This window comes from Carcharhinus amblyrhynchos, unplaced genomic scaffold (assembly GCF_965287045.1).
Source record: "Carcharhinus amblyrhynchos unplaced genomic scaffold, sCarAmb.v2.hapA scaffold_43, whole genome shotgun sequence".
Lineage (NCBI taxonomy): Eukaryota > Metazoa > Chordata > Chondrichthyes > Carcharhiniformes > Carcharhinidae > Carcharhinus > Carcharhinus amblyrhynchos.
This window is the reverse complement of record NW_027649784.1, coordinates 4,262,150-4,288,506: the sequence shown is the minus strand read 5'-3', so window position 1 is coordinate 4,288,506 and position 26,357 is coordinate 4,262,150. Positions and strand designations below refer to the sequence as shown.

The following is a 26,357-nucleotide window of genomic DNA, read 5'->3' as shown; positions in this document are numbered from 1 at the left end:
ACCCATACCCCACACTGACCCAAACGCCACACTGACCCAGACCCCACACTGACCCATACCCCACACTGACCCAAACCCCACACTGACCCAGACCCCACACTGACCCATACCCCACACTGACCCAAACCCCACACTGACCCAGACCCCACACTGACCCAGACCCCACACTGACCCATACCCCACACTGACCCAAACCCCACACTGACCCAGACCCCACACTGACCCAGACCCCACACTGACCCATACCCCACACTGACCCAAACCCCACACTGACCCAGACCCCACACTGACCCAGACCCCACACTGACCCATACCCCACACTGACCCAGACCCCAAACTGACCCAGACCCCACACTGACCCAGACCCCCACACTGACCCAGAACCCCACACTGACCCAGAACCCCACACTGACCCAGACCCCACACTGACCCAGACCCCAAACTGACCCAGACCCCACACTGACCCAGACCCCATACTGACCCAAACCCCCAAACTGACCCAGACCCCACACTGACCCAGACCCCACACTGACCCAAACCCCACATTGACCCAGACCCCAAACAGACCCAGACCCCAAACTGACCCATACCCCACACTGACCCAGACCCCACACTGACCCATACCCCACACTGACCCAGACCCAACACTGACCCAGACCCCACACTGACCCATACCCCACACTGACCCAGACCCCACACTGACCCAGACCCCAAACTGACCCAGACCCCACACTGACCCAGACCCCACACTGACCCATACCCCACACTGACCCAGACCCCACACTGACCCAGACCCCACACTGACCCATACCCCACACTGAACCAGACCCCAAACTGACCCAGACCCCAAACTGACCCAGACCCCACACTGACCCAGACCCCAAACTGACCCAAACCCCACACTGACCCAGACCCCAAACTGACCCAGACCCCAAACTGACCCATAGCCCACACTGACCCAGAGCCCACACTGACCCATACCCCAAACTGACCCAGACCCCAAACTGACCCAGACCCCAAACTGACCCAGACCCCACATTGACCCATACCCCAAACTGACCCAGACCCCACACTGACCCAGACCCCAAACTGACCCAGACCCCAAACTGACCCATACCCCACACTGACCCATACCCCACACTGACCCAAACCTCACACTGACCCAGACCCCACACTGACCCAAACCCCACACTGACCCATACCCCACACTGACCCAGACCCCACACTGACCCATACCCCAAACTGACCCAGACCCCACACTGACCCAGACCCCAAACTGACCCAGACCCCAAACTGACCCATACCCCACACTGACCCATACCCCAAACTGACCCACACCCCAAACTGACCCAGACCCCACACTGACCCATACCCCACACTGACCCATACCCCAAACTGACCCAGACCCCACACTGACCCAGACCCCACACTGACCCAGACCCCACACTGACCCATACCCCAAACTGACCCATACCCCAAACTGACCCAGACCCCAAACTGACCCAGACCCCACACTGACCCAGACCCCAAACTGACCCATACCCCACACTGACCCAGACCCCCAAACTGACCCAGACCCCACACTGACCCCGACCCCAAACTGACCCAGACCCCACACTGACCAAGACCCCCAAACTGACCCAAACCCCACACTGACCCAAACCCCACACTGACCCAAACCCCAAACTGACCCCGACCCCACACTGACCCATACCCAACACTGACCCATACCCACACTGACCCAGACCCCACACTGACCCATACCCCACACTGACCCAAACCTCACACTGACCCAGACCCCACACTGACCCAAACCCCACACTGACCCATACCCCACACTGACCCAGACCCCACATTGACCCATACCCCAAACTGACCCAGACCCCACACTGACCCAGACCCCAAACTGACCCATACCCCACACTGACCCATACCCCAAACTGACCCACACCCCAAACTGACCCAGACCCCACACTGACCCATACCCCACACTGACCCATACCCCAAACTGACCCAGACCCCACACTGACCCAGACACCACACTGACCCATACCCCAAACTGACCCAGACCCCAAACTGACCCAGACCCCACACTGACCCAGACCCCACACTGACCCAGACCCCACACTGACCCAGACCCTACACTGACCCAGACCCCAAACTGACCCAAACCCCCAAACTGACCCAGACCCCAAACTGACCCAGACCCCACACTGACCCAGACCCCACACTGACCCAAACCCCACACTGACCCAGACCCCACACTGACCCAGACCCCACACTGACCCAGACCCCACACTGACCCAAACCCCACACTGACCCAGACCCCACACTGACCCAAACCCCACACTGACCCAGACCCCACATTGACCCATACCCCAAACTGACCCAGACCCCACACTGACCCAGACCCCAAACTGACCCAGACCCCAAACTGACCCATACCCCACACTGACCCATACCCCACACTGACCCAAACCTCACACTGACCCAGACCCCACACTGACCCAAACCCCACACTGACCCATACCCCACACTGACCCAGACCCCACACTGACCCATACCCCAAACTGACCCAGACCCCACACTGACCCAGACCCCAAACTGACCCAGACCCCAAACTGACCCATACCCCACACTGACCCATACCCCAAACTGACCCACACCCCAAACTGACCCAGACCCCACACTGACCCATACCCCACACTGACCCATACCCCAAACTGACCCAGACCCCACACTGACCCAGACCCCACACTGACCCAGACCCCACACTGACCCATACCCCAAACTGACCCATACCCCAAACTGACCCAGACCCCAAACTGACCCAGACCCCACACTGACCCAGACCCCAAACTGACCCATACCCCACACTGACCCAGACCCCCAAACTGACCCAGACCCCACACTGACCCCGACCCCAAACTGACCCAGACCCCACACTGACCAAGACCCCCAAACTGACCCAAACCCCACACTGACCCAAACCCCACACTGACCCAAACCCCAAACTGACCCCGACCCCACACTGACCCATACCCAACACTGACCCATACCCACACTGACCCAGACGCCACACTGACCCATACCCCACACTGACCCAAACCTCACACTGACCCAGACCCCACACTGACCCAAACCCCACACTGACCCATACCCCACACTGACCCAGACCCCACATTGACCCATACCCCAAACTGACCCAGACCCCACACTGACCCAGACCCCAAACTGACCCATACCCCACACTGACCCATACCCCAAACAGACCCAGACCCCAAACTGACCCAGACCCCACACTGACCCAGACCCCACACTGACCCAGACCCCACACTGACCCAGACCCCAAACTGACCCAAACCCCCAAACTGACCCAGACCCCAAACTGACCCAGACCCCACACTGACCCAGACCCCACACTGACCCAAACCCCACACTGACCCAGACCCCACACTGACCCAGACCCCACACTGACCCAGACCCCACACTGACCCAAACCCCACACTGACCCAGACCCCACACTGACCCAAACCCCACACTGACCCAGACCCCACACTGACCCAGACCCCAAACTGACCCATACCCCAAAGTGAACCAAACCCCAAAGTGACCCAAACCCCCAAACTGACCCAGACCCCACACTGACCCAGACCCCAAACTGACCCAAACCCACAAACTGACCCAGACCCCACACTGACCCAGACCCCACACTGACCCAGACCCCAGACTGACCCAGACCCCAAACTGACCCATACCCCACACTGACCCAAACCCCCAAACTGACCCATACCCCGCACTGACCCAGACCCCACACTGACCCAGATCCTAAACTGACCCAAACCCCCAAACTGACCCAGACCCCACACTGACCCATACCCAACACTGACCCATACCCCACACTGACCCATACCCCCAAACTGACCCAGACCCCACACTGACCCATACCCAACACTGACCCATACCCCACACTGACCCATACCCCACACTGACCCAAACCCCACACTGACCCAGACCCCACACTGACCCATACCCCACACTGACCCATACCCCACACTGACCCAGACCCCAAACTGACCCAGACCCCACACTGACCCAGACCCCACACTGACCCAGACCCCACACTGACCCAGACCCCAAACTGACCCATACCCCACACTGACCCAAACCCCACACTGACCCATACCCCACACTGACCCATACCCCCAAACTGACCCAGACCCCACACTGACCCAGACCCCAAACTGACCCAAACCCCACACTGACCCAGACCCCAAACTGACCCAGACCCCACACTGACCCAGACCCCACACTGACCCAGACCCCACACTGACCCAGACCCCCAAACTGACCCAGACCCCACACTGACCCAAACCCCACACTGACCCAGACTCCACACTGACCCATACCCCACACTGACCCAGACCCCACACTGACCCGTACCCAACACTGACCCAAACCCCACACTGACCCATACCCCAAACTGACCCAGACCCCACACTGACCCAGACCCCCAAACTGACCCAGATCCCACACTGACCCAGACCCCACACTGACCCATACCCCACACTGACCCAGACCCCACACTGACCCATACCCCACACTGACCGAGACCCGACACTGACCCATACCCCACACTGACCCATACCCCACACTGACCCATACCCCACACTGACCCAGACCCCACACTGACCCAGACCCCACACTGACCCAGACCCCAAACTGACCCAGACCCCACACTGACCCATACCCCACACTGACCCATACCCCACACTGACCCAGACCCCCACACTGACCCAGACCCCACACTGACCCAGACCCCACACTGACCCAGACCCCAAACTGACCCAGACCCCACACTGACCCAGACCCCACACTGACCCAAAACCCCAAACTGACCCAGACCCCACACTGACCCATACCCCACACTGACCCAGACCCCACACTGACCCAGACCCCACACTGACCCAGACCCCAAACAGACCCAGACCCCAAACTGACCCATACCCCACACTGACCCAGACCCCACACTGACCCATACCCCACACTGACCCAGACCCCACACTGACCCAAACCCCACACTGACCCAGACCCCACACTGACCCAAACCCCACACTGACCCATACCCCACACTGACCCAGACCCCACATTGACCCATACCCCAAACTGACCCAGACCCCACACTGACCCAGACCCCAAACTGACCCAGACCCCAAACTGACCCATACCCCACACTGACCCATACCCCAAACTGACCCAGACCCCACACTGACCCATACCCCACACTGACCCATACCCCAAACTGACCCAGACCCCACACTGACCCATACCCCAAACTGACCCAGACCCCAAACTGACCCAGACCCCACACTGACCCATACCCCACACTGACCCAGACCCCAAACTGACCCAAACCCCCAAACTGACCCAGACCCCACACTGACCCATACCCCACACTGACCCAAACCCCACACTGACCCAGACCCCACACTGACCCATACCCCACACTGACCCAGACCCCACACTGACCCATACCCCACACTGACCCAGACCCCAAACTGACCCAGACCCCAAACTGACCCATACCCCACACTGACCCAGACCCCACACTGACCCAGACCCCACACTGACCCATTCCCCACACTGACCCATACCCCACACTGACCCAGACCCCACACTGACCCAGACCCCACACTGACCCATACCCCACACTGACCCAGATCCCAAACTGACCCAGACCCCAAACTGACCCATACCCCACACTGACCCAGACCCCACACTGACCCAGACCCCACACTGACCCATTCCCCACACTGACCCATACCCCACACTGACCCAAACCCCACACTGACCCATACCCCAAACTGACCCATACCCCACACTGACCCAAACCCCAAACTGACCCAGACCCCAAACTGACCCAGACCCCACACTGACCCATACCCCAAACTGACCCATACCCCACACTGACCCAAACCCCAAACTGACCCAGACCCCAAACTGACCCAGACCCCACACTGACCCATACCCCAAACTGACCCATACCCCAAAATGACCCAAACCCCAAACTGACCTATACCCCACACTGACCCATACCCCACACTGACCCATCCTCCACACTGACCCATACCCCAAACTGACCCAAACCCCAAACTGACCCAAACCCCAAACTGACCCAGACCCCACAATGACCCAGACCCCACACTGACCCAGACCCAAACTGACCCAGACCCCACACTGACCCAAACCCCAAACTGACCCAAACCCCCAAACTGACCCAGACCCCACACTGACCCAAACCCCACACTGACCCAGACCCCAAACTGACCCATACCCCACACTGACCCAAACCCCCAAACTGACCCATACCCCAAACTGACCCAGACCCCAAACTGACCCAGACCCCACACTGACCCATAACCCACACTGACCCATACCCCACACTGACCCAGACCCCAAAGTGACCCAAACCCCAAACTGACCCAAACCCCCAAACTGACCCAGACCCCACACTGACCCAGACCCCAAACTGACCCAAACCCCCAAACTGACCCAGACCCCACACTGACCCATACCCCACACTGACCCATACCCCAAACTGACCCAGACCCCACACTGACCCAGACACCACACTGACCCATACCCCAAACTGACCCAGACCCCAAACTGACCCAGACCCCACACTGACCCAGACCCCACACTGACCCAGACCCCACACTGACCCAGACCCTACACTGACCCAGACCCCAAACTGACCCAAACCCCCAAACTGACCCAGACCCCAAACTGACCCAGACCCCACACTGACCCAGACCCCACACTGACCCAAACCCCACACTGACCCAGACCCCACACTGACCCAGACCCCACACTGACCCAGACCCCACACTGACCCAAACCCCACACTGACCCAGACCCCACACTGACCCAAACCCCACACTGACCCAGACCCCACATTGACCCATACCCCAAACTGACCCAGACCCCACACTGACCCAGACCCCAAACTGACCCAGACCCCAAACTGACCCATACCCCACACTGACCCATACCCCACACTGACCCAAACCTCACACTGACCCAGACCCCACACTGACCCAAACCCCACACTGACCCATACCCCACACTGACCCAGACCCCACACTGACCCATACCCCAAACTGACCCAGACCCCACACTGACCCAGACCCCAAACTGACCCAGACCCCAAACTGACCCATACCCCACACTGACCCATACCCCAAACTGACCCACACCCCAAACTGACCCAGACCCCACACTGACCCATACCCCACACTGACCCATACCCCAAACTGACCCAGACCCCACACTGACCCAGACCCCACACTGACCCAGACCCCACACTGACCCATACCCCAAACTGACCCATACCCCAAACTGACCCAGACCCCAAACTGACCCAGACCCCACACTGACCCAGACCCCAAACTGACCCATACCCCACACTGACCCAGACCCCCAAACTGACCCAGACCCCACACTGACCCCGACCCCAAACTGACCCAGACCCCACACTGACCAAGACCCCCAAACTGACCCAAACCCCACACTGACCCAAACCCCACACTGACCCAAACCCCAAACTGACCCCGACCCCACACTGACCCATACCCAACACTGACCCATACCCACACTGACCCAGACGCCACACTGACCCATACCCCACACTGACCCAAACCTCACACTGACCCAGACCCCACACTGACCCAAACCCCACACTGACCCATACCCCACACTGACCCAGACCCCACATTGACCCATACCCCAAACTGACCCAGACCCCACACTGACCCAGACCCCAAACTGACCCATACCCCACACTGACCCATACCCCAAACAGACCCAGACCCCAAACTGACCCAGACCCCACACTGACCCAGACCCCACACTGACCCAGACCCCACACTGACCCAGACCCCAAACTGACCCAAACCCCCAAACTGACCCAGACCCCAAACTGACCCAGACCCCACACTGACCCAGACCCCACACTGACCCAAACCCCACACTGACCCAGACCCCACACTGACCCAGACCCCACACTGACCCAGACCCCACACTGACCCAAACCCCACACTGACCCAGACCCCACACTGACCCAAACCCCACACTGACCCAGACCCCACACTGACCCAGACCCCAAACTGACCCATACCCCAAAGTGAACCAAACCCCAAAGTGACCCAAACCCCCAAACTGACCCAGACCCCACACTGACCCAGACCCCAAACTGACCCAAACCCACAAACTGACCCAGACCCCACACTGACCCAGACCCCACACTGACCCAGACCCCAGACTGACCCAGACCCCAAACTGACCCATACCCCACACTGACCCAAACCCCCAAACTGACCCATACCCCGCACTGACCCAGACCCCACACTGACCCAGATCCTAAACTGACCCAAACCCCCAAACTGACCCAGACCCCACACTGACCCATACCCAACACTGACCCATACCCCACACTGACCCATACCCCCAAACTGACCCAGACCCCACACTGACCCATACCCAACACTGACCCATACCCCACACTGACCCATACCCCACACTGACCCAAACCCCACACTGACCCAGACCCCACACTGACCCATACCCCACACTGACCCATACCCCACACTGACCCAGACCCCAAACTGACCCAGACCCCACACTGACCCAGACCCCACACTGACCCAGACCCCACACTGACCCAGACCCCAAACTGACCCATACCCCACACTGACCCAAACCCCACACTGACCCATACCCCACACTGACCCATACCCCCAAACTGACCCAGACCCCACACTGACCCAGACCCCAAACTGACCCAAACCCCACACTGACCCAGACCCCAAACTGACCCAGACCCCACACTGACCCAGACCCCACACTGACCCAGACCCCACACTGACCCAGACCCCCAAACTGACCCAGACCCCACACTGACCCAAACCCCACACTGACCCAGACTCCACACTGACCCATACCCCACACTGACCCAGACCCCACACTGACCCGTACCCAACACTGACCCAAACCCCACACTGACCCATACCCCAAACTGACCCAGACCCCACACTGACCCAGACCCCCAAACTGACCCAGATCCCACACTGACCCAGACCCCACACTGACCCATACCCCACACTGACCCAGACCCCACACTGACCCATACCCCACACTGACCGAGACCCGACACTGACCCATACCCCACACTGACCCATACCCCACACTGACCCATACCCCACACTGACCCAGACCCCACACTGACCCAGACCCCACACTGACCCAGACCCCAAACTGACCCAGACCCCACACTGACCCATACCCCACACTGACCCATACCCCACACTGACCCAGACCCCCACACTGACCCAGACCCCACACTGACCCAGACCCCACACTGACCCAGACCCCAAACTGACCCAGACCCCACACTGACCCAGACCCCACACTGACCCAAAACCCCAAACTGACCCAGACCCCACACTGACCCATACCCCACACTGACCCAGACCCCACACTGACCCAGACCCCACACTGACCCAGACCCCAAACAGACCCAGACCCCAAACTGACCCATACCCCACACTGACCCAGACCCCACACTGACCCATACCCCACACTGACCCAGACCCCACACTGACCCAAACCCCACACTGACCCAGACCCCACACTGACCCAAACCCCACACTGACCCATACCCCACACTGACCCAGACCCCACATTGACCCATACCCCAAACTGACCCAGACCCCACACTGACCCAGACCCCAAACTGACCCAGACCCCAAACTGACCCATACCCCACACTGACCCATACCCCAAACTGACCCAGACCCCACACTGACCCATACCCCACACTGACCCATACCCCAAACTGACCCAGACCCCACACTGACCCATACCCCAAACTGACCCAGACCCCAAACTGACCCAGACCCCACACTGACCCATACCCCACACTGACCCAGACCCCAAACTGACCCAAACCCCCAAACTGACCCAGACCCCACACTGACCCATACCCCACACTGACCCAAACCCCACACTGACCCAGACCCCACACTGACCCATACCCCACACTGACCCAGACCCCACACTGACCCATACCCCACACTGACCCAGACCCCAAACTGACCCAGACCCCAAACTGACCCATACCCCACACTGACCCAGACCCCACACTGACCCAGACCCCACACTGACCCATTCCCCACACTGACCCATACCCCACACTGACCCAGACCCCACACTGACCCAGACCCCACACTGACCCATACCCCACACTGACCCAGATCCCAAACTGACCCAGACCCCAAACTGACCCATACCCCACACTGACCCAGACCCCACACTGACCCAGACCCCACACTGACCCATTCCCCACACTGACCCATACCCCACACTGACCCAAACCCCACACTGACCCATACCCCAAACTGACCCATACCCCACACTGACCCAAACCCCAAACTGACCCAGACCCCAAACTGACCCAGACCCCACACTGACCCATACCCCAAACTGACCCATACCCCACACTGACCCAAACCCCAAACTGACCCAGACCCCAAACTGACCCAGACCCCACACTGACCCATACCCCAAACTGACCCATACCCCAAAATGACCCAAACCCCAAACTGACCTATACCCCACACTGACCCATACCCCACACTGACCCATCCTCCACACTGACCCATACCCCAAACTGACCCAAACCCCAAACTGACCCAAACCCCAAACTGACCCAGACCCCACAATGACCCAGACCCCACACTGACCCAGACCCAAACTGACCCAGACCCCACACTGACCCAAACCCCAAACTGACCCAAACCCCCAAACTGACCCAGACCCCACACTGACCCAAACCCCACACTGACCCAGACCCCAAACTGACCCATACCCCACACTGACCCAAACCCCCAAACTGACCCATACCCCAAACTGACCCAGACCCCAAACTGACCCAGACCCCACACTGACCCATAACCCACACTGACCCATACCCCACACTGACCCAGACCCCAAAGTGACCCAAACCCCAAACTGACCCAAACCCCCAAACTGACCCAGACCCCACACTGACCCAGACCCCAAACTGACCCAAACCCCCAAACTGACCCAGACCCCACACTGACCCAGACCCCAAACTGACCCAGACCCCAAACTGACCCATACCCCACACTGACCCAAACCCCCAAACTGACCCATACCCCAAACTGACCCAGACCCCAAACTGACCCATACCCCACACTGACCCAGACCCCACACTGACCCAGACCCCACACTGACCCAAACCCCACACTGACCCATACCCCACACTGACCCAGACCCCACACTGACCCAGACCCCAAACTGACCCAGACCCCACACTGACCCATACCCCACACTGACCCAGACCCCACACTGACCTATACCCCACACTGACCCAGACCCCACACTGACCCAGACCCCACACTGACCCATACCCCACACTGACCCAGACCCCACACTGACCCAGACCCCACACTGACCCATTCCCACACTGACCCAAACCCCACACTGACCCAAACCCCACACTGACCCAGACCCCACACTGACCCATACCCCAAACTGACCCAAACCCCACACTGACCCAGAACCCAAACTGACCCAGACCCCACACTGACCCAGACCCCACACTGACCCAGACCCCAAACTGACCGAGACCCCACACTGACCCAAACCCCACACTGACCCGTACCCCACACCGACCCAAACCCCACACTGACCCAGACCCCAAACTGACTCAGACCCCACACTGACCCAAACCCCAGACTGACCCAGACCCCAAACTGACCCATACCCCACACTGACCCAGACTCCACACTGACCCAGACCCCACACTGACCCAGACCCCACACTGACCCAGACCCCACACTGACCCATACCCCACACTGACCCAGACCCCACACTGACCCATACCCCAAACTGACCCATACCCCACACTGACCCATACCCCACACTGACCCAGACCCCACACTGACCCAGACCCCACACTGACCCAGACCCCAAACTGACCCAGACCCCAAACTGACCCATACCCCACAATGACCCAGACCCCACACTGACCCAGACCCCACACTGACCCATACCCCACACTGACCCAGACCCCAAACTGACCCAGACCCCACACTGACCCATACCCCAAACTGACCCAGACCCCAAACTGACCCAGACCCCACACTGACCCAGACCCCAAACTCACCCAGACCCCACACTGACCCAGACCCCACACTGACCCAGACCCCAAACTGACCCATACCCCAAACTGACCCATACCCCACACTGACCCAGACCCCAAACTGACCCATACCCCACACTGACCCATACCCCACACTGACCCAGACCCCACACTGACCCATACCCCACACTGACCCAGACCCCAATCTGACCCAGACCCCACACTGACCCATACCCCAAACTGACCCAGACCCCAAACTGACCCAGACCCCACACTGACCCAGACCCCACACTGACCCATACCCCACACTGACCCAGACCCCAAACTGACTCAGACCCCACACTGACCCAGACCCCACACTGACCCAGACCCCACACTGACCCATACCCCAAACTGACCCAGACCCCAAACTGACCCAGACCCCACACTGACCCAGACCCCACACTGACCCATACCCCACACTGACCCAGACCCCAAACTGACCCAGACCCCACACTGACCCAGACCCCACACTGACCCAGACCCCACACTGACCCATACCCCAAACTGACCCATACCCCAAACTGACCCAGACCCCACACTGACCCAGACCCCACACTGACCCAGACCCCAAACTGACCCAGACCCCAAACTGACCCATACCCAACACTGACCCAGACCCCACACTGACCCAGACCCCACACTGACCCATACCCCACACTGACCCAGACCCCAAACTGACCCATACCCCAAACTGACCCAGACCCCAAACTGACCCAGACCCCACACTGACCCATACCCCACACTGACCCAGACCCCAAACTGACCCAGACCCCACACTGACCCATACCCCACACTGACCCAAACCCCAAACTGACCCAGACCCCAAACTGACCAAAACCCCAAACTGACCCAGACCCCAAACTGACCCAGACCCCAAACTGACCCAGACCCCACACTGACCCAGACCCCAAACTGACCCAGACCCCAAACTGACCCAGACCCCAAACTGCCCCAGACCCCAAACTGGCTCAAACCCCAAACTGACCAAAACCCCAAACTGACCAAAACCCCAAACTGACCCAGACCCCAAACTGACCCAGACCCCAAACTGGCTCAAACCCCAAAACTGACCCAAACCCCAAACTGGCTCAAACCCCAAACTGACCCAAACCCCAAACTGTCCCAGACCCCAAACTGACCCAAACCCCAAACTGACCCAGACCCCAAAACTGACCCAAACACCAAACTGGCCCAGGCCCCAAACCAGCCCATACCCCAAACTGACCAAAACCCCAAACTGGTTCAGACACCAAACTGACCCAGAGCACAAACTGACCCAAACCCCAAACTGACCAAAACCCCAAACTGGTGCAAATGTGTCTGAGGAAGATCATTCAATATATTAGAGTGGAAAATTCAGAACATTGCTCGAACTGAGTTTTAAAGTAGAAAGACCCTTCGCTCTATCTAACCCTGTGCTGTCCCTGTCCTGGGAGTGTTTGATGGGGGGACAGTGTAGAGGGAGCTTTACTCTGTATCTAACTCCGTGCTGTACCTGTCCTGGGAGTGTTTGATGGGGGGACAGTGTAGAGGGAGCTTTACTGTGTGTCTAACCCCGTGCTGTACCTGTCCTGGGAGTGTTTGATGGGGGACAGTGTAGAGGGAGCTTTACTCTGTATCTAACCCCGTGCTCTACCTGTCCTGGGAGTGTTTGATGGGGGGACAGTGTAGAGGGAGCTTTACTCTGTATCTAACCCCGTGCTGTCCCTGTCCTGGGAGTGTTTGATGGGGGACAGTGTAGAGGGAGCTTTACTCTGTATCTAACCCCGTGCTGTACCTGTCCTGGGAGTGTTTGATGGGGGGGACAGTGTAGAGGGAGCTTTACTCTGTATCTAACCCCATGCTGTACCTGTCCTGGGAGTGTTTGATGGGGGGACAGTGTAGAGGGAGCTTTACTCTGTATCTAACCCCGTGCTGTACCTGTCCTGGGAGTGTTTGATGGGGGACAGTGTAGAGGGAGCTTTACTCTGTATCTAACCCCGCGCTGTCCCTGTCCTGGGAGTGTTTGATGGGGGGACAGTGTAGAGGGAGCTTTACTCTGTATCTAACCCCGCGCTGTCCCTGTCCTGGGAGTGTTTGATGGGGGACAGTGTAGAGGGAGCTTTACTCTGTATCTAACCCCGTGCTGTACCTGTCCTGGGAGTGTTTGATGGGGGGACAGTGTAGAGGGAGCTTTACTCTGTATCTAACCCCGTGCTGTACCTGTCCTGGGAGTGTTTTTTCTTGGAATTGACACAGGATGTGACTGAATATTTGCATTGCTTATTGAAGGAAGTCTTGCCTTTTCAGGTGGAGCACATTTGTTCCTGGGATTCCTCGAAATATTAAAGCCGAAAATACCACTGACTTACCCAAGGATGCACAATTTACAGTTGGGAGAAAACTTAACCTTGTCTTTAACATCGATTCAGCGTAAATATTGCCTAAAAATCAGAAATATTCAAAATAGCACTGGAGCAGCTGGTGAAGGCATTATCCTATCAATGTTTTAAGTTTATTTATTAGTGTTACAAGTAAGGCTTACATTAACACTGCAATGAAGTTACTGTGAAAATTCCCCAGTCACCCACACTCCGTTACCTGTTTGGGTTACACTGAGGGAGAATTTAGCACGGCCCAATGCACCCTAACCAGCACGTCTTTCAGACTGTGGGAGGAAACCGGAGCACCCGGAGGAAACCCACGCAGACACGGGGAGAATGTGCAGACTCTGCACAGACGGTGACCCAAGGTGGGAATTGAACCCGGGTCCCTGTGAGGCAGCAGCGCTAACCCACTGTGTCACCGTGCCGCTGGGATTGAACCCGGGTCCCTGTGAGGCAGCAGCGCTAACCCACTGTGTCACCGTGCCGCTGGGATTGAACCCGGGTCCCTGTGAGACAGCAGCGCTAACCCACTGTGTCACCGTGCCGCTGGGATTGAATCCGGGTCCCTGTGAGGCAGCAGTGCTAACCCACTGTGTCACCGTGCCGCTGGGATTGAACCCGGGTCCCTGTGAGACAGCAGCGCTAACCCACTGTGTCACCGTGCCGCTGGGATTGAACCCGGGTCCCTGTGAGACAGCAGCGCTAACCCACTGTGTCACCGTGCCGCTGGGATTGAACCCGGGTCCCTGTGAGACAGCAGCGCTAACCCACTGTGTCACCGTGCCGCTGGGATTGAACCCGGGTCCCTGACGCTGTGAGGCAGCAGCGCTAACCCACTGTGTCACCGTTCCGCTGGGATTGAACCTGGGTCCCTGGCGCTGTGAGGCAGCAGCGCTAACCCACTGTGTCACCGTGCCGCTGGGATTGAACCCGGGTCCCTGGCGCTGTGAGACAGCAGCGCTAACCCACTGTGTCACCGTGCCGCTGGGATTGAACCCAGGTCCCTGGCGCTGTGAGACAGCAGCGCTAACCCACTGTGTCACCGTGCCGCTGGGATTGAACCCGGGTCCCTGGCGCTGTGAGACAGCAGCGCTAACCCACTGTGTCACCCCTAGCAGAACGATGATAAACCTGATTGATTGGCTGAAGACTTGCCTGCACTGAGGAGGCTGAGATAGATCATCCACTCAGCACTTCCGGCTGAAGATTGCTGCGAATGCTTCAGCCTTACCTTTTGCACTGATGTGCTGGGTTCCTCCATCATTGACGATGAGGATATTTGCAGAGCCTCCTTTTCCAGTGAGTTGTTTAATCTTCCACCACCATTCTCAACTGGACGTGGAAGGACTGCAGAGCTTCGATCTGATCTGTTGGTTGTGGGGTTGCCTAGCTCTGTCTATCAGTTGCACCATGTAGTGTTTGTACACAACTAATGCTTCAGCAGGTTGACACTTCACATTTCGGTATGCTTGCTGTTCCATCTAACACACTGCCTTCATTGACCCCGTGGCTTCATGCGAGGTAGGTCCATTCAACAGTCTGACAGCAGCAGGGAAGAAGCTGTTCTTGAGTCGGTCGGTACGGGACCTCAGACTTTTGTATCTTTTTCCCAATGGAAGAAGGTGGAAGAGAGAATGTCCGGGGTGTGTGGGATCCTTAATTATACTGGCTGCTTTTCCCCGAGGCAGCGGGAAGTGTAGACAGAGTCAATGGATGGGAGGCTGGTTTGTGTGATGGATTGGGCTACGTTCACAACCCTTTGTAGTTCCTTGTGGTCTTGGGCAGAGCAGGAGCCCAGACCAAGCTGTGATACAACCAGAAAGAATGCTTTCAATGATGCATCTGTAAAAGTTGGAGAGAGTCGTAGTGGACATGCCAAATTTCCTTCGCCTTCTGAGGAAGTACAGGCGGTGGTGGGGTTTTCTTAACTGTCGTATCATTGGCTGGGATTGCTGACACAGTCACTTTCTGCACTTATTACATTTAAACTGACCGTGGTTTTGTCAACCCAGGTTTCTGGACCTCGGCCTCAACCCACTGAAGGCCTCTCAAAAAATGTGGAATAATCTGGGAGAAATTCGGAAATCCATGGATTTGAGCAAAGTTCCGATTGCAGGTAATTCTGAACATTGTTCAACACTGGCATTCCCAGATATAGTACGGAATCTCAGCACCGCGGGTTAAAGTCTGACTGGTTTATTTGGGATCACCAGCTTTTGGGGCACTGGTCAGGTGAGTCTTTGATAAAGAGCAGGGTTTGCCAGTGACTGCGGGATACAGAAGCCACACAAAGCTGGAGGGTCTCACGTCCCATCCTTGTCCAGTGGTGATCGAACTGTCCGCAGGTTTGATGCCTCTGGAATGGGCAGATTGTGGGTCTTGTTGGCCAGCCAGAGACCTGGGCACATTCAACTGGGACACTGATGACATCTCTGATATTAATGCGAGATCCCTAAAACCTGGGATTAAAGATTCTGTGGCATTCTTTGGAATTCAAACAAATCAGAATCCAGACCCATTATTCATCTCTGAACTGTCAGTACTGAAATGTGTGATTCATTATTTCATCGCTGTGTGTGAGAGTGTGTGTGTGTGAGAGTGTGTGTGTGTGAGTGTGTGTGTGTGTGAGAGTGTGTGTGTGTGAGTCTGAGTGTGTGTGTATGTGTGAGAGTGAGTGTGTGTGTGTGTGTATGTGTGAGAGTGAGTGTGTGTGTGTGTGAGTCTGAGTGTGTGTGTGAGTCTGAGTGTGAGAGTGTGTGTGTGTGTGTGAGTCTGAGTGTGTGTGTGAGTCTGAGTGTGAGAGTGTGTGTGTGTGTGAGTCTGAGTGCGTGTGTGTGAGTGTGTGGTTGTATGTGTGTGTGTGTATGTGTGAGAGTGTGAGTGTGTGTGTGTGTGAGAGAGAGTGTGTGAATGTGTGAGTGTGTGTGTTGTGTGTGCGTGTGTTTTTGTGTGTTGTGTGTGCGTGTGTGTCTCTCTCTGAGTGTTGGGTGTGTTGGAGGGTGTGTGTCAGTTGTTATGTGTCTGTGTGTGTTTTGTGTGTGTGTCTGTGTGTTGTGTGTGTGTATGTTGTGTGTCTCTGTGTGTTGTGTGTGTGTGTATGTGTATGTTGTGTGTGTTGGAGTGTGTGTCTGTTATGTGTCTGTATGTGTTTTGTGTGTCTGTGTGTTGTGTGTGTGTCAGTTGCGTATCTCTGTGTGTTGGGTGTGTGTTTGTGTGTGTGTCTGTTGTGTGTCTCTGTGTTGGGTGTGTGTTTGTGTGTCTCTGTGTTGGGGGTGTGTGTGTGTGTGATCCTGTTGGACACAGACAGCCCCATTCTCCCAGTGATATCCCTGTGAAAGATTTATCCAATGTGTCCCCTCCCTCTCTCCCCGCCCCGTTTCCTCTCCAAGTGTTTATCCAGTTCCTTTTTTGAAACTTCCTGTTGAATCTGCCCCCTGATTTCAGACAGTCTGATTTCTGGTTTCAGACAGGAAGCTTTTGGAGCTGGGTGGTGTAAACGGTCTCTCCAAATTGTTCAATAAACCCAGAACAGGCCGGGGAGTCCAGGCAAGCTAATCCCACATCATGGCAAACAGCCAATCAGCTTGGCTGCAACATGGGAGAAAAATCCAAGCTCTGTTCTTGATTCTTTTTAATTTCGTTGAATCACAGAATCCCTAAAATACAGAAGAGGCCATTTGGCCCATCAGGTCTGCACCAACTCTCTGGCAGAGTAGCTTCTACAGGCCCTCTCCCCCAACCTTATTCCCATAACCTCACACATTTCCCATGGCCAATCCCCCCTAACCTACACATCTTTGGACACTAAGGGACAATTTAGCATGGCCAATCCACCTAACCTGCACATCTTTGGACACTAAGGGACAATTTAGCATGGCCAATCCACCCTAAACTACACATCTTTGGACACTAAGGGACAATTTAGCATGGCCAATCCACCCTAACCTACACATCTTTGGACGCTAAGGGACAATTTAGCATGGCCAATCCACCCTAACCTACACATCTTTGGACACTAAGGGACAATTTAGCATGGCCAATCCCCCTAACCTGCACATCTTTGGACACTAAGGGACAATTTAGCATGGCCAATCCACCCTAACCTACACATCTTTGGACACTAAGGGACAATTTAGCATGGCCAATCCACCCTAACCTGCACATCTTTGGACACTAAGGGGCAATTTAGCATGGCCAATCCCCCTTAGCCGCACATCTTTGGATACTAAGGGACAATTTAGCATGGCCAATCCACCCTAACCTGCACATCTTTGGACACTAAGGGACAATTTAGCATGGCCAATCCCCCCTAACCTACACATCTTTGGACACTAAGGGACAATTTAGCATGGCCAATCCCCCTAACCTGCACATCTTTGGACACTAAGGGGCAATTTAGCATGGCCAATCCCCCTAACCTACACATCTTTGGACACTAAGGGACAATTTAGCATGGCCAATCCACCCTAAACTACACATCTTTGGACACTAAGGGACAATTTAGCATGGCCAATCCACCCTAACCTGCACATCTTTGGACACTAAGGGACAGTTTAGCATGACCAATCCACCCTAACCTACACATCTTTGCACTGTAGGTAGATATTAGTGAGTTTTCACTCATCCCTAAATACTTGTGGGAAGCTGGGAGTGAGACACCTTCTGGAACCTTCTGTCAACATGATAACTTACAGTTTGGCCTTCATTAATCGAGGGATTGAGTTTAGGAGTCGGGACCCTTGTCAGACCCCACTTGGATACTGTGCTCAGTTCTGGTCGCCTCACTATAGGAAGGATGTGGAAGCTATTGAGAGGCTGCAGAGGAGATTTACAAGGATGTTGCCTGGATTGGGAGGCATGCCTTATGAGGATAGGTTGACGGAGAACAAAGAACAAAGAATAACCCAGCACGGGAAACAGGCCCTTTGGCCCAACGAGCCCACGCCGCCACCTCACCCTACACCTATTCTACCCTGCGTGTCTACAAATGGAACCCCTAACTTAGCCAGATTCAGGGGAGAATGGTGTCAATTTGGTAAAAACCTATCAGCCTAAGAGCACACCTTTGGGGTGTGGGAGGAAACCGGAGCGCCCGGAGGAAACCCACGCAACCACAGGGAGAATGCACAAACTCCCACAGACACAGGCCCAAATCCATGTATCTGCACAGCTAGCAGTGCTAGTCACTGAGCTGTTGCGGCGCCCGTCTACCGGTCCAGGATCAAGCACACACACCGACACGAAGTACTAGGCCACTCCCGGAACCTCCAAGAGCAGCCACGCACGACCCACCGTGTGCATGCCCCTCATTTGACAACAAGGTGGACCTCCACCTGCGGAATAAAAAGACAAAAACGTTAACTTACAAGTCTGCATTTCCGGTGTCTCCCGAGGTTCTGACCTTATCTAATAGCCCCTAGCATAACCCTCCATCCTCGTTTCACTCATGTGTCTATCTAACTGAACCTTAAACGAGTCCAACGTTCCCGCCTCCACCACCCCACTCGGTAGCGCATTCCATACCCCCACAACTCTCTGCGTAAAGAACCTTCCTCTCACGTCCAAATTATACGTCTCCCCCCTCACCCTTAAATCATGACCTCTCGTATTTGTACCCAGTCTAGGGAGCAGTCTCTCACTATCAACTCTATTCCCTTCAGTATCTTATATACCTCTATCATGTCCCCCCTCAATCTCCGTCTTTCCGAGGAGAATAGTCCCAGTTTCTCCAACCTTTCCTCGTAACCCAGCCCCTCCATGCCAGGCAACATCCTGGTAAACCTCCTCTGCACCCTTTCCAGAGACTCCACGTCCTTCTGGTAGTAAGGTGACCAGAACTGGACGCAGTACTCCAAATGTGGTCTAACCAACGTTCTATACAACTGAAGCATTAGACGGCAGCTTTTATACTCTATACCCCTTCCTATAAAGGCTAGCATTCCATAAGCCTTCCTAACAACCTTCTCCACTTGTGACGCAACCTTCATGGATTTGTGAACCTGCACTCCCAGGTCCCTCTGTGTTTCTATACTCCTAATCTGTCTACATTTTATCTCATAGCTCCTCTCTGCATTATTCCTTCCAAAATGCATCACCTCGCATTTGTCAGGATTAAATTCCATCTGCCACCTATCTGCCCAATGCACCAACCTATCTATATCCTGTTGTATCACCTGACAATCCACTTCAGTACCCGCCAACCCTGCCATCTTGGTGTCATCCGCAAACTTGCTGATCACTCCACCTACGCTCTCTTCCAATCATTTATGTATACTACAAAGAGGAGAGGTCCCAGTACTGAGCCCTGCGGCACACCACTGGTCACTGGCCTCCAGCCCGAAAAGGTCCCCTCCACAACTACCCTCTGTCTCCTATTACCCAGCCAGTTCTCAATCCACCTAGCTACCTGACCTCGTATCCCATGCGCCTTAACCTTTTCTACCAGCCTACCATGAGGGACTTTGTCAAACGCCTTACTGAAATCCATATAGATGACATCAACGGCTCTCCCATCGTCAACCGTTTTTGTCACCTCCTCAAAGAATTCCACCAGATTCGTAAGGCAAGACCTCCCTCTAACAAAGCCATGTTGCGTATCCCTAATCAGATTGCAACGCTCCAGATGCTCATACATCCTACCCCTAAGTATTTTTTTCATTAATTTCCCTACCACCTATGTCAAACTCACTGGCCTATAATTTCCAGGGTTATCCCTGCTACCTTTTTTGAACAGCGGCACCACATTTGCTCCCCTCCAGTCTTCTGGGACCTCACCTGTGTCCAAAGAAGAGACAAAGATTTGTGCCAGAGGCCCAGCAATTTCATGTTTCACCTCCCTAAGCAGCCTGGGATAAATACCATCAGGCCCCGGAGCTTTATCCGTCCTTACACTACCTAAAAGCCCTAGCACTTCCTCCCTCGTAATAGATATTTCCTGCAACTGATCCTCAGCTCCCTCCAAGAGACCGCACGATTCCGAACCCCTCTCCTTCGTGAATACCGACGCAAAGTATTCATTCAGGATCTCCCCCATTCCCTCCGACTCAATACATAACTCTCCACTCTTGTCCCTAAGAGGACCAATTTTCCCTCTAACTACTCTCTTGCTCTTAATATAGGAATAAAATGCCTTTGGATTTTCCTTAATCCTACCAGCCAAAGCCATTTCATGCCCTCTCTTCGCCTTTCTAATTCCCCTTTTCAGCTCCCTCCTACTCTCTCTATAGTCCTCCAGTGCACTCTCCGTACCCAGTCGTTTCGACCTAACATACGCCTCCCTCTTCTTCCTGACCAAGTCTTCAATACCCCCTGTAATCCACGGCTCTCTAATCCTACCTTTCCCATCCTTCCGCTTAACCGGAACATACCTCCCCTGCAACCATTTCATTTTGCCCTTAAAAGCCTCCCACTTGCCAACCGTGGACTTTCCAGCTAACAGTCCCTCCCAATCAGTGTCCTGCAGCTCCCTCCTAATCCTGCTATAGCTCGCCTTTCCCCAGTTCAGCACACTCCCGTTCGGCCGGCACTCGTCCCTTTCCAGGGAGAAGGGAGCTGGGTCCCTTCTCCCTGGAGAGACGAAGGTTGAGAGGCGACCTGATAGAGGTTTATAAAATGTTGAGAGGAATAGATAGGGTGGATTCTCGGAGGCTATTTCCCAGGGCTGAAATGGTCGCTACGAGAGGACACAGGTTTAAGGTGCTGGGGAGTAGGTACAGAGGAGATGTTAGGGGTAAGTTTTTCACTCAGAGGGTGGTGAGTGAGTGGAATCGGCTGCTGTCGGTGGTGGTGGAGGCGAACTCGCTGGGGTCTTTTAAAAGACTTCTGGATGAGTATATGGGATCTAATGGGATTGGGAGTTACAGATAGTTCTAAGGCCTGGTAGGTAGGGATATGATCGGCGTAACTAGTGGGCTGAAGGGCCTGTTTGTGCTGTAGTGTTCTACGTTCTAATATTTTTGAGGTATTGTGCCTTCCAGATCTCTCAGAGCTGTTTCTTACAGTCCGCCTTGCCCTTTCACACAAACCTCCTGGAATCCAGATACAACCTTTACATACACGAGTGTAGATTATCTCTCATTCCTGTCAGCTGCCAAAGGAACCTCCTGAAAAACCAGTGCAGATCCCAGAGGCACTTTACAAACCTCTGCCTTGTTAGGAAGGCAGCAGCCCCCTCAGAGCTACGATTTGGAAGGATATTGGTTTAAGCTTATTTTTTAAATATATTTACGGGATGTGGGCATCTATTGCCCCTCGAGAAGGTGGTGGGTGAGCTGCTTTCTTGAACCCGCTGCAGTCCCTGTGGTGTAGGTACACCCACCGTGCTGTTAGGGAGGGAGTTCCAGGATTCTGACCCAGTGACAGTGAAGGAACGGCCGATATATTTCCCAGTCAGCACGGTGAGTGACTCAGAGAGGGAACCTCCAGGGAGTTACAGAGATAGGGAGGGGATGTAGGGGCTGGAGGGGGTGACAGAGATAGGGAGGGGGTGTAGGGGCTGGAGGAAGTTACTGGGATAGGGAAGGGGTGTAGGGGCTGGAGGAGGTTATAGAGATAGGGAGGGGGTGTAGGGGGCTGGAGGAGGTTGCAGAGATAGGGAGGGGGTGTAGGGGCTAGAGGAGGTTATAGAGATAGGGAGGGGGTGTAGGGGCTGGAGGGGGTTACAGAGATAGGGAGGGGGTGTAGGGGGCTGGAGGAGGTTACAGAGATAGGGAGGAGGTGTAGGGGGCTGGAGGAGGTTACCGAGATAGGGAGGGGGTGTAGGGGCTGGAGGAGGTTACAGAGATAGGGAGGGGGTGTAGGGGCTGGAGGAGGTTACAGAGATAGGGAGGGGGTGTAGGGGGCTGGAGGAGGTTACAGAGGTAGGGAGGGGGTGTAGGGGGCTGGAGGAGGTTACAGAGATAGGGAGGGGGTGTAGGGGGCTGGAGGAGGTTACAGAGATAGGGAGGGGGTGTAGGGGGCTGGAGGGGGTTACCGAGATAGGGAGGGGGTGTAGGGGCTGGAGGAGGTTACAGAGATAGGGAGGGGGTGTAGGGGCTGGAGGAGGTTACAGAGATAGGGAGGGGGTGTAGGGGGCTGGAGGAGGTTACAGAGGTAGGGAGGGGGTGTAGGGGGCTGGAGGAGGTTACAGAGATAGGGAGGGGGTGTAGGGGGCTGGAGGAGGTTACAGAGATAGGGAGGGGGTGTAGGGGGCTGGAGGGGGTTACAGAGATAGGGAGGGGGTGTAGGGGGCTGGTGGAGGTACAGAGATAGGGAGGAGGTGTAGGGGGCTGGGGGGGTTACTGAGATAGGGAGGGGGTGTAGGGGGTTACAGAGATAGGGAGGGGGTGTTGGGGGCTGGAGGAGGTAACAGAGATAGGGAGGGGTGTAGGGGGCTGGAGGAGGTTACAGAGATAGGGAGGGGCTGGAAGGAGCGGTATAGAGATAGGGAGGGGCTGGAGGGAACGGTATAGAGATAGGGAGGGGCTGGAGGGAACGGTATAGAGATAGGGAGGGGCTGGAGGGAACGGTATAGAGATAGGGAGGGGCTGGAGGGAGCGGTACAGAGATAGGGAGGGGCTGGAGGGAACGGTATAGAGATAGGGAGGGGCTGGAGGGAACGGTACAGAGATAGGGAGGGGCTGGAGGGAGTGGTATAGAGATAGGGAGGGGCTGGAGGGAACGGTATAGAGATAGGGAGGGGCTGGAGGGAGCAGTATAGAGATAGGGAGGGGCTGGAGGGAACGGTATAGAGATAGGGAGGGGCTGGAGGGAACGGTATAGAGATAGGGAGGGGCTGGAGGGAACGGTATAGAGATAGGGAGGGGCTGGAAGGAGCGGTATAGAGATAGGGAGGGGCTGGAGGGAGCGGTACAGAGATAGGGAGGGGCTGGAAGGAGCGGTACAGAGATAGGGAGGGGCTGGAGGGAACGGTATAGAGATAGGGAGGGGCTGGAGGGAGCGGTATAGAGATAGGGAGGGGCTGGAGGGAACGGTACAGAGATAGGGAGGGGCTGGAGGGAGCGGTACAGAGATAGGGAGGGGCTGGAGGGAGCGGTACAGAGATAGGGAGGGGCTGGAGGGAACGGTATAGAGATAGGGAGGGGCTGGAGGGAGCGGTATAGAGATAGGGAGGGGCTGGAGGGAACGGTACAGAGATAGGGAGGGGCTGGAGGGAACGGTACAGAGATAGGGAGGGGCTGGAGGGAACGGTACAGAGATAGGGAGGGGCTGGAGGGAACGGTACAGAGATAGGGAGGGGCTGGAGGGAACGGTATAGAGATAGGGAGGGGCTGGAGGGAGCGGTATAGAGATAGGGAGGGGCTGGAGGGAGCGGTATAGAGATAGGGAGGGGCTGGAGGGAGCGGTATAGAGATAGGGAGGGGCTGGAGGGAACGGTATAGAGATAGGGAGGGGCTGGAGGGAACGGTACAGAGATAGGGAGGGGCTGGAGGGAGCGGTATAGAGATAGGGAGGGGCTGGAGGGAACGGTACAGAGATAGGGAGGGGCTGGAGGGAGCGGTATAGAGATAGGGAGGGGCTGGAGGGAACGGTATAGAGATAGGGAGGGGCTGGAGGGAACGGTACAGAGATAGGGAGGGGCTGGAGGGAGCGGTATAGAGATAGGGAGGGGCTGGAGGGAGCGGTACAGAGATAGGGAGGGGGTTTATATCACGGAAACAGGCCCTTCGGCCCAACTTGTCCATGCTGCCCTTTTTTGAAACCCCTAAGCTAATCCCAATTTCCTGTATTTGCCCCATATCCCTCTGAACTCATCGTACCCGTATAACTGTCTAAATGCTTTGTAAAAGATAAAATTGTACCTGTCTCTACTCCTGCCTCTGGCAGCTCGTTCCAGACACTGTGAGAAAAAATTGCCCCTCTGGACACTTTTGTATCCCCCCCCCCTTCACCTTAAACCTCTGCCCTCTTAGTGTCAGGGGGATTAGCAGGGTAAATGTGTGGGGTTACGGGAATAGGGATTGGGGTCGGTACAGGTTCGATGGACTGAATGGCCTCCTCCTCAACTGCAGGGCCTCTCTGAGTCTCTGGTGCTCCCACAGCTGGGAACATTGGTCTTCTTCCCACTGAAAGATATCCTCACCGTGGACAGAGTACAGCGGAGCTTTCCAAGGTGATTCCCTGGAAGGGACGGGGGTTTAAATGCTGTGGGAAGGCCAGTTCCGTTCGCAGCACAGCAAGTATTGGAGCAGGAGTGACTTCCGCTGGCAAACCCTGAACCATTGTGGGTTGGTGATGTCTCTGGGGTGACGGCTGCTGATGTTGATGGGGTGTACGGGCTGGAGGAGCAAGGGGGGAATGCACTGCCCAAGGTGAACAATGTCTCTGGCTTGTGTCTTGTACAGCGTATGTTTTAAAACATTGGAAAAAAGACACCTTCTTTGGCTATCAGTTCATGAATGGGTCCAACCCTCAACTCATCAAACAATGCACACACCTCCCATCAAAGTTCCCCGTTACAGATGAGATGGTCACCCCTTCCCTTGGGCCAGGTACCACTCTCCAAGAGGAACTGCAGGTGAGTGTGATGTGACTGCGCCGTTACACAGGACCTCACCGTGCCGTTACACAGGACCTCACCGCGCCGTTACACAGGACCTCACCGCGCCGTTACACAGGAGCTCACCGCGCCGTTACACAGGAGCTCACCGCGCCGTTACACAGAACCTCACCGCGCCGTTACACAGGAGCTCACCGCGCCGTTACACAGGAGCTCACCGCGCCATTAC

The 26,357-nt window shown here is 55.9% G+C and overlaps 1 protein-coding gene across 1 annotated transcript in view; it reads left to right on the top strand.

Annotated features, from left to right (window-relative positions):
* LOC145337141 (polyunsaturated fatty acid lipoxygenase ALOX15B-like) overlaps window positions 1–26,357 on the top strand; it is an 85,696-nt gene that overhangs the window by 8,542 nt on the left and 50,797 nt on the right. The window contains exons 4-6 of the mRNA XM_080181926.1: window positions 14,555–14,677; window positions 16,644–16,747; window positions 25,974–26,146. Coding sequence (XP_080038052.1) covers window positions 14,555–14,677; window positions 16,644–16,747; window positions 25,974–26,146 — 400 coding nt within the window. The remainder of the gene's footprint in view (window positions 1–14,554; window positions 14,678–16,643; window positions 16,748–25,973; window positions 26,147–26,357) is intronic.